Consider the following 14,864-nt stretch of genomic DNA (forward strand, 5'->3'; position numbering starts at 1 on the left):
GTTCTCTACCAGGATCATCCTGACCTATATGTTTTATCAATTGGTGGGATCAGAGTACAGTGTAAGAATGAGATTTGTATTTGTATTCTCCTGAATGTTGTCCTTAGCAGTATTTACAAGGTGTTTTTAAGGCCAGTGTTTTCTTGGTAAGTAGTAATCATAACTTGGAAATGAGGTTCTGAGAAGCAGTGTTTTAACTATAAATAACCACTGACGACACCTGTCTGTGCCATCATCTCTCCATAACTAGTTGGGCCTCCTCCGTTTGTACTACAGCTTGTTTTGGTTACATATAGCAATTGTTTATTTATACATTTCAAAACATTGCTCAGTTCTGCCTTCCAGGGATTCATTTCTCTGATTGCTCTGTGCCTGTGTTTTTAGAACACCAGTGTAATTTGTACCTTAGCTGAGCTTTTCATTTTCAGGAAATTTCTTTGTTTAGAAATGCATATTTGGGCTTCCCTGGTGGCGCAGTGGTTGAGAGTCCGCCTGCCGATGCAGGGGACACGGGTTCGTGCCCCGGTCCAGGAGGATCCCACGTGCCGCGGAGCAGCTGGGCCCGTGGGCCATGGCCGCTGGGCCTGCGCGTCCGGAGCGTGTGCTCCGCAACGGGAGAGGCCGCGGCGGTGAGAGGCCCGCGTACCGAAAAAAAAAAAAAAAGCATATTTGAAATGTATACATGTAATAGACCTGACAATCGATCAGACAACAGATATTTATTGAGCACATGTTAATACAAATATTTATTGAGCACATGTTAATACCTGGAAATACTCTATTCAGGAGATGCCAGGAGTTGTACCCTGGACTGTGAGACCTACTTTCTATCACTGAGCAGCCTTCCCCTGGGACCCTGACTGCATTTGTCAGCCAGTTGAATGAAGCAGATTTGGAATTGTCAGTCCAGCTGCTCTGTGGGCTTTGGTTTGCTGCAATAGATACACCAGCACCTATACAGTCTAAAGCAGGACTTCCTGAAGGAGGATGGGGTAGGGCCTGGGGCATAAATCAGTCTGCAGGCTGAACCATTGTGGACTACTCGGCAAGAGTTTTTTTTGTGAAAACCATTTTCTTGGCTAAATGAGGTTAATCTTGTTAAACTTAAATAGTCTTCCTTTGAATTATGCTTCTACTTTCAATATATTTCAATAAGTTTATTTTTACTTCTTGTTTTTCAAGAGGGCAGTGGAAATAAGACCACCTGCTGACCTGGTTTAAATACCTTTTTGAAAAATTCAGAGCCCCTTGTCCTTTATCTCATTATCTTCCAAAGACACTTGTGAGGAAAGGAGGCAGGATTGCTGAAATATCTGGAACAGAAAGCAAAGCAGATAGGCTTGGTATTTTTCCCTTGAGGCCAAGGAGTAACTTGATCCTTAAGCTTGAAGTGCTGGCTGGCCTGAAACTCTCAGCTTAGTATTCTTCTTCTAGAAGCAGGTACTCCAGAAGACCTCCACAGTTATTCTAAAGAAGATTCTATTCCCAAGCAATCTTCCCTATCGCTCAAGGCTAAAGTGAGGGGAAAGAATTTGGAAGAAAAGGACAGTATTGATAAATCAGACATCTTCATTGCTGGTCATACAGGGAGAGTAGCAGTTTGGTCATTCAGTGCAGAACTTACAAATGGTCTTGTTAGGCTATAAGCATCTGTGACAGCTGAAGTATACTAGAAAGAGTATTGGTCTTAGAAGCACAAGGTTTGACTGTCGAATCCTGACTTGCTCATCACTAGCTATGAAACATAGGCAAGTCACTTATTCTTTCTGAGCCTCATTTTCCCATCCATAATATGTAAAGATGTACTTGTTTTACGAAAGCACTTTGGGCATTCCTCTGTCATAACATCTGTCACACTGTATAGTAATTCTGGGGCGACGCCTTGCTCCCCACTAGACTGAGAGCTTCAGGGTCTTTTGTATGCACTAGTGCCAAGTACAGGGCCGGGCACATAGTAGGGGCTTGATCACAAGATGAGTAATTACATAAAAGTTTATTGCAAGTTATAAAGATGTATAATTATAAAGTATTGTTGTTGGCATTATATGTTGTATCTAAAGGGTGTAGGCAAAAATCTCCATTTCCTGATCAGGAAAAGAGCTAAGTAAGTTCTTTTGAGTATGACTATCCTAAATTTTAAATAAGTTGCTTTCCATGTTGAAAGAACATGAATTTAGTAATCATAAGTTGTTTGTTTACTATACTTCATTCCATTTATGTAATCAGAGTGCCTTTACTTGTCTTATCTCTCCTAAAAAACCCCAAATCAGATCATGAATATAATCCCCTCTTAGCTCATACAATCCTCAGGATCCAGAGTGTTTTCAGGGCTTGTCAGACTCACATGTTTATTAGTTAATAATTTTAATCCAAGTTATTTATGTGTTTGTCCTACTTCCTCCTCTACTTAATTCATATAGACTGCAGGAAAAAAAGAGACTCTCCCCCAGCCTTAGAATGTTTTACCACCAGAGAATGGCAGACGTGTGTGGGATAAGTTTTTCTTTATAACCTAACTGGATATGTATACGAAATTCAGTTGGGTGCTGTAAGTGCTACATTAATTTCGACTGGTAAAATATTCCTACCATATGAGATGAATGTAGTCCTGCAAACTGTGTGTAAATCAAATGTTACATTAAAAGCACTTAGCCAAGTCTACTACTTTTAAAGAAATCCTTCACATATTTTTGAAAAGTGAATAAAAATATCTAATTTCTTTTAATAGTTCTGAATTTTCAGGTAGTGGGTTTGCTTACAGTGAGGATACCACCGCCACCCCCTGATTTTTGGGGGGATTTTTTTGTTGTCGAATTTATTTATTTGTTGAGTTTTCTTTGTTTAACTTAATAGGATAACATTAACTCCATTTCATACCATACAGTCATTTCACTGGATAGGCATTTGCATGCTTCTGTGTACGTGGGACTGTGCTGGGCCCTGGGAATACAGGACCCAATAAGACCTGTCCTCAGGCAGCTCTCTGTCAGTCTGATGGAGGGGACAGACAAGTAAATTAAGTATAGCACAGTGTGTTCAGTGCTCAGTAGAGTTTGGAGTGGTAAAGAGGTAACGGTGGTCCAAGGTGGGGGCCAGCTCTTTGTGCTGAATCTTGAAAGGAATTAACTAGGCTAAGGTGGCAGAAATGAAGAAGGGGCAAGCCAAGGGCATCTAGGCAGAGAGAATAGTGTGTGCAGTCACTGAGGCTTAAAGAGGTTGGTGTGTCAGGAAAATCAGCTTGGCTAGAAAGTAGATTGAAGTGGTAGCTAAAGTGATGAGAAATATGGTTGGGAGGTAAGCAAAGGCCAGATTTATTTAGTCTCTAATACTTACTGAGTGCCTGAAGTGTGCCAGGTATATTCTAAATGCCAACTATACAGAAATGAACAAAAAAAGTCTGGGAACTTACATTTTAGTAAATTATTTTTTATCTGTCCATTATGCCACCTTTTGGTTTTAAAGAAAGCATATGACAACTAATCAGGCAGTCTGTGGCTTTAAAAGAAAGACATAGGTTTTATCCTAGAGGACCAACCACTATCAATCAGTATTTTATTTTCCATGAAAAGGAAAGGATACTCTAAAGAAAGAAGAGAAAGCACTCTTTCAGGCCTCTACCTGCAGGCTGGCAAATCTCTAAACCATCCATGAGATGTTGTTTCCCAAAAGAAAGGCCAGATAATACCCTATACTTCACCTAACATTTTCCTTTATCTTCTGTTTCACTTTGAGCTTTTGGGTTGATTTAAGAAAACACTATTTGCTGTTTATGAAAAAGATTTAAAATCTTCGCTCTTGTAACAGTACTTGAAAGGTGGCAAGAATCTATCTTGCGTTTGACCAATTTGAGATAGAAAAAAAATAGATTTAAACATTTAGAGATATAACTTAGGATGTCACCTTGAGCATTAATGGAGTAAGGTTTATTAAATCTTCATTGACCAGTCAGAAAGCTTCTTAATTGAGCAGGTCAGTACTTAACATTTATTTATCACGTATTGTATGCCTGGCCAGCTGTGTGTAGTGCTTTACAGCCATTCTTTCACTTAAAATATACTTCACAGGATAGTTAGAATTATCACTGTATTACAGGTGAAGAAACTAAGCTCAAAAACTTTGAGTAGTTTGCTCAAAATCCCAGTAAGTTACAGAGTTGAAATTCAAATCTAACTCTCTGCTGACGTTATTGGTTATCATTTTTAGCCACCTGACTTTAAAAAGTTGTATTGCCAGTAGTGAAATAGCCCCAGTTAAATGGAGCTTTAGTGTTAAAGATATACATTTACGTAAATAAAAGAATAGTGGAGTTGATAGATATGAATTGTCATTATCCTCCCAGAATTAACTTTCATTAATCTGTCTTCTTTCCTGCTGTAGGATAATTTTTTCATCTTGGAGCCATGAGGGAACTTTATGGCTATTTATTATTGTTCTTATTTTTGCTTTCAGTGGAATCTAATCAGAAAAGCTCATTCCAAGAAATTCCCAAACTTAACGAAGAACTACTCAGCAAACAAAAACAACTTGAGAAGATTGAATCTGGAGAGCTGGGATTGAACAAAGTCTGGATAAACATCACAGAAATGAATAAGCAGGTAGCAAAAGTGTGATTCTATTTCTGTGTAAGCTATGAATATTTCATTTTGTCTGTTCAGTATGTATCTGTAACTATAGGGGACTCACTTCAGATTGTTTTACTTTTTGAAATGGTGCTTTGCATACTGTGATCCCAACACATTAAAGTCAGGTAAAATAGGTAATAGTTATGCATTTACCCAATATTTAAAATGTTAACCCTTTCTGCAGAGGAACAGAGTTTTACCAAGTAGAACAGTTTAGAGGAAGTTAGAAATTCTTGACTCAACTTTTCCTAAGGAACAGTGTAGGTATTTAATTTAGGAACAGTGTCGTTGGGCTTCCCTGGTGGCGCAGTGCTTGAGAGTCCACCTGCCGATGCAGGGGACACGGGTTCGTGCCCCGGTCCGGGAGGATCCCACATGCTGCGGAGCGGCTGGGCCCGTGAGCCATGGCTGCTGAGCCTGCATGTCCGGAGCCTGTGCTCCGCAACGGGAGAGGCCACAACAGTGAGAGGCCCGCGTACCGCAAAAAAAAAAAAAAAAAGAAAAAAAAAAACAGTGTTGTCTAACGCCCAAGAAAATTGTTTTTATTAGATAATGAGAGCTTATTTTGTTTAATATAGTTTACAAACTTACAGCCTTGGGGTGTAGTGCTATATGCTGTACTAAAAACTTATCAGCAGCTAATGGTAAGTATTATTCTAGAATAGCATTGGAGGAAATGGCAGAGTTGGTTAAATACCTTGACCAGGCAAGAAGGACTAGAGCCAAAACTTTTCCAGTCCCTAAATTGGCCAGATCTCACATTCATTCCGAAAGAGAGACTCTGCCAGAGGAAAAGAGCATATTCAGGAGATGTTGATGCAGCGTTGTCAGGATTCAACAGTCAAACCTGGTGCTTATATGAATAAGGTGCTGCAGTTGCCACTTGGTAACTATAGCCCCTGTTCTCAGTTTCTGTGGCTTAGTTAAGAAAGACGTGTGCGTCGAGAAGAAAACTCAAGTGCCAAGTGAATGGTACACCCACAAAGTGCTTAAAAATAGTTTTGTCATCCCTGTCGTGGCTAAGAGGATATTCTGTTCTCAGAGTGGAGTCACAAAGTTCAGAATCAGCCAGGGCAGAGAGCACCGTGCTAGAATAAAGTGCTTGCCATTGTTTTTGAAGCTACCCCCTCCTTTCAGCAGTAGTTTGGGAGTGGGGCGGTTCAGCACTTGCGACCAGAGATCAGTGGCCCGGGGCAGAAGCTTTCAAACTTTTTCCTGGAACCCACAGTAAGAAATATTTTCCATCATTACCCGGTAAACACATGCATACATGTATGTAACTGAAATAAAAGTTTCTGAAAACAGTCACTTGTCCTTAATATTATGCTGCCTTATGATATTTTATTATTTTTTATTCAGTTCTCTTTCATTTTTAAAAAGTATTCGTGAAATAATTGATGGGTTGCAGCACCTAGTATTTACTAGTTATCATTTAGCCTTGGACTCTGAGTTATAAGGGAAAAGCAGGTATTCACTCCGTTTTTACAAGAAAAATAGGATAAACTGTGGTCTTGCTTGTATTCACAGAGCAAATGAGCAGTTTGTCCAGAGAGTAGCTCAGGTGAAAGTAAACCATCATGAAGCACTGAGAGACAATTAGCGTCTCTCTCTGGGGCAAACTGTGGGCTCTTTATAGTAGCCAGTCATGGAGTTTACCGTTCTGAGGCATCTCATTACACCAGAAGGTTGTATATTGTGTTCTGAGCTTTGAGCACAGTACTGATGATGATGGTAACTGCCACTCATTAAATGCCTTCTTTATGCAGGCCCCTATTAGATGTACTACGTATGAGATCTCCTTTCTCCTTTTTCGCTTCTATAACTCTGTGAAGTAGGAGGTGCTATCTCCATTTTATAGATTAAAAAACTAAGGCTCAATGAGGTTAAGTAGTTTGCCCAAGGTCAACAGCTGTGTAGCAGTTGTAACAAAATATTCAAGTTGTAGGAACCTGTTTTCTTTCCAGTTTTCTACTCTGCCTTCCATCTTTATAACCTCTAAAGGACACAGTAGGTGCTTAGTAGATAAAGCTGAAAGGATGTGAAGTCGAGTCCCTGTCAGGGCTCATAATAATTCATCATTGATGATTGTCTGTTTTAGTAACTTTTTTACTTACTATTTAAAGAGCACTTAATTTTAACCCCAAAGCAGCATTTCAGGCTTTATAGTGTAAAATGGTCTAATAAAATGGTCTACAGTAGCTATTTTTAATTTCACTAATGAAAAGTCATGTAATATGCATGAAAGTCATGACTCATCTTTTGGCTGGAATGTGGGGGATTTTTCCTTAATGGTTTGTACCTAATTCAACTTTTTGGACTCTTTGAATTGCAATGTGTGACTTTAGAGATAAGTTCTATAACACTTGAATCCATTCTGACATGCTATGCTAGAATGTGTCTATCAGAGACCAAAGCAGTCCCAGATATCAATAATGGGAGAGTGCCCCTTGTCTCTCTATTCTAGTTAAACATGTAGCTTTGCTGTAGTTTTCCACAGATTTGGGCATTATTCCACCCAAGAGAGGAATGCTGAAAAATGGAATCCAGCTTTGCAGTTTCTGGGACTGTAGCTGGGTCCTACTGACAGTGTGTGGTCCAGGTCTTATAAGTGAGTAAGAAGTCCTAAGTGTTGCCTGGTAATTGGAGCACTAGTGGTCAGCCCTCCAGAGCATACTCTTTCTGTGAGGCAGCTGATACCCTAGGCCTAGAGCGTTTGGGGCATGGGGAGAAGTGGAACAGCACCTCACCTTACATTGCCTCGGCTTTCAGGCTGCCAGCCACACTGGCCATTCGTGAAGCCATTACCATTCTTGAGGTACCTGTGACTAGCATCTGGCTCTGCCACAGCCTCAGGATAGAGCCGTACCTGGGAGAGTAGTTTCTACCCAGATTGTTCCACCTAAGAACACAGCTTGTTGTCCCTTTAAGCTCTGGCCAGTTGTCAGTGGAAGGAGTTGTTCCCTCAGGTGAAAAAAAGGGAACCACACAATTGATAGGTCATTTGGAATAATCATATCCTTGCCCATCAAGTTGGTGTAGAGCCAGTTGTGTACATGATTTGGGGCTGAGTAAAACACACATGGGGGAGACCCCTTCCAAGTACTTTATGATTGAGCATGTTAAGATACTCTTCGAAGGCCCAGTGGAGGGCATGGGGAAAGGGCCAGCCAAGGAAATCTGTCACACCCCTTCCAAAGCTTTGTGATGTGTTTTCCTATGTGTATATTTCTTTCCCACCTTTTGTCTTTAAAATTTCATGAGTAATATGTGAATGTATTCTTATATAAGATTTAATAGTAAAATACACATAGAACTCTTACGAAAACTCCCCTTCAACCCCATCTCTGTATGTACCCCCATCACACACAGATACACGCACGTAACACACATTCCCTGTCCCCATAGTTCTTCGCTGTCAATAGTCTGGGCTACATTCTTACAGTCCCCTTTATATGCATTTACAGAATTGTAATAGCTTTTAATATGAATTAGCTTTTAGGTTAGCGTGTGCACATGCACACGCGTGTGTGTAACTAAATGGAGTCATTAGGTATATATTCTACGGCGTTCTCTGTTTACTCAATATATCTACACCCTTAGTGTTAGACATTTAGATGTTTCTAGAGTTTTGCTGTTACAAATAAGAAAGCAGTGAATAGTCTTGAGCGTACATCTCTATGCTGGTGAGCATAAAGTAATCTTTTTTTTAATTTGTTTTCTTTCAGTTTTATTGAGATATAATTGATATACAGCACTGTATAAGTTTCAGGTGTACAGCATAATGATTTGATTTACATACATCATAAAATGATTATCACAGTACATTTACTGAACATCCATCATCTCATATAGATACAGAATTAAAGAAGTAGAAAAAATATATATATTTGTCCTTGTGATGAGAGCTCTTAGGATTTACTCTCTTAACTTTCATATATAACGTACAGCAGTGTTAATTAAGTTTATAATGTTGTACATCACATCCCTAGTACTTATTTATCTTATAACAAGAAGTTTGTACCTTTTGACCACCTTCCTCCCACTCCCCCTCCCCTCACAATTCCCCCCCACCCCACCTCTGGTAACCAACGACAAATTTGGTCTGTTTTTATGAGTCTGTTTGTTTTTGAACTATAATTGACCTATAATACTGTTAGTTTCTGTTATACAACATAGTGATTTGATATTTATATACATTTCAAAATGATCACCACAATAAGTCTAGTTACTTATGCCACCATATAAAGATAATACATAGTTATTAACTGCATTCCCAACACTGTGCATTTCATGCCTGTGACTCATTTACTTTTCACCTGGAAGTTTGTACCTCATAATCTCCCTCACTTAGTTCTTTCCTTCCCCCACGCCTCCTCCCCTCTGGCAAACACCTGTTTGTTCTTTGTATCTGTAACTGTTTCCAATTTGTTATGTTTGTTCATTTGTTTCTTAGGTTCCACATATACGTGAGATCACACAGTATTTGTCTTTCTCTGTCTGACTTACTTCACTTAGCATAATGCCTTCCATGTCCATCCATGTTGTCACAGATGGCAAGATTTTATTCTTTTTTATGGCTGAGTAATATTCCATTTTGTGTGTGTGTGTGTGTGTGTGTGTGTGTGTGTGTGTGTGTGTGTATCATACACACCACAACTTCTTTATCCATTTATCCATTGATGGGCACTCAGGTTGCTTCCATATCTTTTCTATAGTAAATAATGCTACAATGAACATAAAGGTGTATATATCTTTTCTAATTAGTGTTTTCATTTTCTTTGGATAAATACCCAGGAATGGAACTGCTGAATCATATGGTAGTTCTGTTCTTTATTTTTTTGAGAAATCTCCCTACTGTTTTCCATAGCAGCTGCACCAATTTACATTCCCAGTGCAAGAGGGTTCCCTTTTCTCCACATCCTTGCCAATACTTGTTATTTGTTGTCTTTTTGATAGTAGCCATTCTGACAGGTATGCGGCAATATCTCATTGTGGTTTTCATTTGCATTTCCCTGATGATTAGTGATGTTGAACATCTTTTTATGTGCCTGTCTTCTTTGGAAAAAAGTCTGTTCGGATCCTCTGCCCATTTTTTAATTGGGTTGTTTGTTTTTTAGATGTTGTTGTATGAGCTCTTTGTATATTTTTGAGTATTTACCCCTCGTCAGATATATCATTTGCAAATATCTTCTCCCATTCAGTGGGATCCCTTTTTGTTTGGTTGACAGTTTCCTTCACTGTGTAAAAGCACTTTAGTTTGATGAAATCCCATGTTTATTTTTGCTTTTGTTTCTCTTGCCTAAGGAGACATATTCAAAAAAGTATTAATAAGACCAGTGTCAAAGAGCTTACTACCTGTGTTTTCTTGTAGAAGTCTTATGGTTTCAGGTCTTTACATTTGAGTCTTTAATCCATTTTGAATTTATTTTTGTTCATGGTATGAGAGAGTAGTCCAGTTCAGTTCTTTTTCACGTAACTGTCCAGTTTTCCCAGCTCCATTTATCAAAGAGGCTGTCTTTTCCCCATTGTATGGTCTTGCCTTATTTGTTGTAGATTAATTGCCCAGATAAGTGTGGGTTCATTTCTGGGCTCTCTATTCTGTTCCATTGATCTATGTGTCTGTTTTTGTGCCAGTCCCATACTGTTTTGATTACTGTAGCTTTATAGTATAGTTTGAAATCAGGGAGCATGATACCTGTAGTTTTGTTCTTTCTCAAGATTGTTTTAGCCATTTAGAGTCTTCTGTGTTTCCATACAAATTTTAGAATTATTTGTTCTAGTTCTGTGAAAAATGCCATTGGTATTTTGATATGGATTGCATTGAATCTGTAGATTACCTTGGGCAGTATGGTCTCATTTTAAGAATAATTTTTCCAATCCATGAACACGATCTACCTTTCCATCTGTTTGTGTCGTCTTCAGTTTCTTTCATCAGGGTCTTACAGTTTTCCAAGTACAGGTCTTTTACCTCCTTAGTTAGATTTATTCCTAAGTATTTTATTCTTTTTGATTTAACAAGTAACCTTTAGGATAGATTTCTAGAAATGAAATTGCTGAATTAAAGGGTGTAAATGTTTCAAATTGTGACAGATAATCCTAGATAACCATCTAACAAGTCTTCTCCAATTTACATTTCCATTAACAGTGCATGAGAATACCTATTTCCGTATGTGCTTTTCAGACCTCAGTGTTATTCATATCTTTTTAAGGGCATGTGTTAAAACCTCCTTGATGTAACTGCTGCTCTTAAGAGGTTTATAGTTTGCTGAGAGTATCTCTCTGGAGCTGAAGTTTCTCACCCATTTTATTTTTAAATGGATAGAGTTGGAATGTTGAAGATTAGTCTGAGTATTTTGGAGCACTTATGGAGAATTGCATGTTTAAGTGCTTATTAAATTTCATTATTAAAGAGCTAACACTCTTGGTATTTTGTTTGTATCAGGTACTGTGCTGAGAGCTCTAGATATGTATCTCATTTAAGCCTCATAGCCTGTATTAGTCATCTGTTGCTGTGTTACTTTTGTCCCAAAGCTTAATGACTTAAAACAACAAACATGTATTATCTCACAGGTTTTCTGGGTCAGAAATTTGGAAGCAGCTTAGTTGAGTTGTTCTGGCTAGGATCTCTCTAAGGTTGCAGCTAAGATATACGGCCAGGGCTGCATATCTGAAGGCTTGACTGGGACTGAAGCATCCTCACTCATATGGCTGTTGGCAGGAGGTCTCAGTTTGTCCCACCATGGCTTCTCCATGGGGCTGCTTGAGTGTTATCACAACATGGCAGCCGGCTTATCCAGAGTGAGTGATCCAAAAGAGAGCAAAAAGGAAGACAGTGCTTTTTTATGACCTAGTTTTCAAAGTTGCCCATTGTCACTTGCACTTTATTCTGTGGGCCAAAAGTGAGACACTCAGTGCAGGCCACGCTCAAAGGAAAGGGAATTTGTGTCTACCTCTTGAAGGGAGGACTATCAAAGATTTTGTGGACATATTTTAAAACCATCACACGTCCCTATGAGATGGTTGTTGTTATACCATGCTACCAGTGAGGAAAATGAGTTCACACTTATGTAGCCTTATCTCCTACTTCCTAGACTCTACCCTCTACTCTGCTTGGTCTACCCTTCTCAGCGTCCATCCCAGACACAGAGTGTTCATTCTTAGCCATTCATTCATTTGGTAGATGCTTATTGAATGCCTGTCTTTGTGTCAGGCGTATTATGGAAAATAAAACAGACATGGTCCTTGATGACATGGAGCTTACAGTCTAGTAGTGGAGGAGAGAAACCTTAATTTAAAATCACACACATAAATAAATCATTGTCGCTCTGAGAAATGCTATGAAGGAAAAGTATTCCTGGGCCTATTCTTGCTATTGCTCCCTACCTCTTCCCTGATGCCACACTCACCCTTCTAACCTAGAAAGGATAGCTGATTTATTTCTATATATAAAACTCTTACTTCTCTCTCAGAGTCTGATTTGAGTCCTGCTTCAGTGAAGCCTGTCCCTTTCAACCTGCACTAATATTTTCTTAGACTGTATTCAGTATCACATTTAGTACTTGTTTCTTTAATGTTACCTATCTACTTCTACCTCTCCCTCTCCCTCCCTCCCTCTCCCTCTCCCTCCTCCTCTCTCTTCCCCTCCCCCCTCCCTCCCTCCCTCCCTCTGCCTCTCCCTCCTCCTCTCTCTTCCCCTCCCCCTCCCCCTCTCCTTTTCTCACTCATATTTTGCTCCTGCCCCCCAGGCCTTCTTTCTATTCTTCAAATATGCCAAGCTCTTCCCCACACTGGGACCTTTGCCCTAGCAATTCCCTCTGCCCTGAAATGTACTTCTTTTTATCTCTCTCTCTGGTTAATTCCTATTATTTAGATCTCAGTTTAAATTTCATCTTCTAATAGAGGCCCTCTCTGGCAGTCCAATCTAAAGTAGCTACCCAGTCACTCATCGTCACCTTATTTTTTTTTCACATCTTTATTGGCGTATAAATGCTTTACAATGTTGTGTTAGTTTCTACTGTACAACAAAGTGAATCAGCTGTATGTATACTTATATCCCCATATCCCCTCCTTCTTGAGCCTCCCTCCCACCCTCCCTATCCCATCCCTCTGGGTCGTCACAAAGCAGCGAGCTGATCTCCCTGTGCTGTGCAGCAGCTTCCCACTAACCATCCATTTTACATTTGGTAGGGTATGTATGTCAATGCTACTCTCTCACTTCATACCAGTTTCCCCTTCCTCCCCATGCCCTCAAGTCCATTTTCTACCTCTGCGTCTTTATTCCTGCCCTGCCACTAGGTTCATCGGTACCCGCTTTTTAAAATTCCTTATATATGTGTTAGCATACAGTATTTGTTTTTCTCTTTCTGACTTACTTCACTCTGTATGACAGATTCTAGGTACATCCACCTCACTACAAATAACTCAGTTTCGTTCCTTTTTATGGCTGAGTAATATTCCATTGTATATATGTGCCACATCTTCTTTATCCTTTCATCTGTTGATGGACATTTAGGTTGCTTCCATGTCCTGGCTGTTGTAAACAGAAGTCATCTTATTTTCATTTTCCTCTAATGTATCCCGCTATCTAATTTTTCTTATATCAAATTGTCTGTCTCTTTGTACTAAAATGTAAACACCAAAGATCACTGACATCTGTGTTGTTCACCACTGGAATAAAATAGGGCTTAATAGATACTTGTTGCAGGAATGAATGAATGAGTGGGTGAATGAAAGGAAAATGGTCTGACGCCCCTGAACACATCCCTCCTAAAAGGAAAGAGGGAGAAGAGTTCCAAGGCTCCTCACTGCACTCCGTTGTTCAGAACACGCTGGGGCTCACTCCAGGAGCTCTCCTTAAATACTGTACACAGTACTTATTACTATCTAATACTTTGCTTCTTTGTTCTTCTGTCACCTCCTACCAGGATGTAAGCTCCATGAAAGCAAAACCTCACGGTCTTATTTGCCACTTTCGCCACAGTTCTGGGCACAGAGAAGGTGCCAGACATTTGTTGAAGAAAAGAATAAGGGGTCAGGTTTACTTTGTCTTGTATCCATCTGATGCCTACCACAGGGTTAGGCATGTCACAAGTGCCCAGAAACTTTCATGGTTACTCTGTGAGGCCATTCTGAATATAATTGCTATTGGTAGATCTGTGTCCTCATCCTAGAACTTGGGACAGGAAAGCAGTGTGGAACCAAGTTTTGAGCCACATTGCAAGGTTTTTAGAATATGATCTCTGCAACCTGAAACTGAGTATTACACAGGTTCCACCAGTCCTCATTCTAGAGAGAAGTCCAGCTATTTAGAATTTTACCCATAAATAGCAGAAGGGAAGATACTTTTTATTTTGATTCAATTCCTATTTTAATACATTCAGTCAGCCAGTAGGTCAGTGGGTATTTATTGAGCCCCTTCAGGGTACAAAGTAGTGCTTTGGTTGAGCTATTGAGTTTGAAATATTAATCACATTGTTAAACCAAAACTAAATCCCCAAGCAGTTGAAAGTGCCATTCAAGTTGTCAGGGTTCAGTTGCTGTCAACTGTATATTGTGATGTTGGGCTTTTACTTTATAATATATGTTCCCACTTGGGCAGAAACAAAAGTTCAGCAAATAACTGAGGTGGTATTTTTTACCAAAATAAAATCTTTCAGAGGTCCTTGATCATTAGCTTTCTTCCTGTCCAGTTGTTGAAGGATTGTGTTGTAATTACTGCATCTTTTGGGTAATTTAAGATTTTTGCATCTTGTAGCTGCCAGGAGTGGGGTAAAGAATAATGCCTGCCTTTCCCTCCTTGGCACTGGTATTTAAACTGGGCAGGGAGAGGAGGGGTGTTATTGCTTCCTCCCACATCTCAAGTCTATCCAAGGTACTCTGCAGAGTTCTTCTACTCCTGTGGCCTGACCAGGCAGAACGTCTGGATCACAGAATCGCATGATGCCCAAAGGTGCTTGACATCACCATCAGCTGTAGAGTGTGTGAAGGGAGCATTGTTCTACAAGTTCTGTTTTCATTGTTTATTACTCATTTCCTTTCAGATTTCTCTGCTGACTTCTGCAGTAAACCACCTCAAAGCCAATGTCAAGTCAGCTGCAGACTTAATTAGCCTGCCTGCCACTGTAGAGGGACTTCAGAAGGTAAGTGCTGTGTATGGGCACTGAAATTAACCTACTGTAATTCTGTCTTCTTACAAATTCTCTTTGAAAGGCTGGCATTTGAAATCAGCTACTCCAAGGGGAC

General features: G+C 39.7%; 1 protein-coding gene across 3 annotated transcripts in view; it reads left to right on the plus strand.

Annotated features, from left to right (window-relative positions):
* Positions 1-14,864, plus strand: part of EFCAB14 (EF-hand calcium binding domain 14) — a 37,587-nt gene that overhangs the window by 4,417 nt on the left and 18,306 nt on the right. For all 3 annotated transcript variants that reach the window (XM_004285777.3, XM_033416501.2, XM_004285778.3), the window contains exons 3-4: positions 4,450-4,595; positions 14,663-14,761. In XM_004285777.3, the coding sequence (XP_004285825.1) occupies positions 4,450-4,595; positions 14,663-14,761 (245 nt within the window). The remainder of the gene's footprint in view (positions 1-4,449; positions 4,596-14,662; positions 14,762-14,864) is intronic.

This window comes from Orcinus orca, chromosome 1 (assembly GCF_937001465.1).
Source record: "Orcinus orca chromosome 1, mOrcOrc1.1, whole genome shotgun sequence".
Lineage (NCBI taxonomy): Eukaryota > Metazoa > Chordata > Mammalia > Artiodactyla > Delphinidae > Orcinus > Orcinus orca.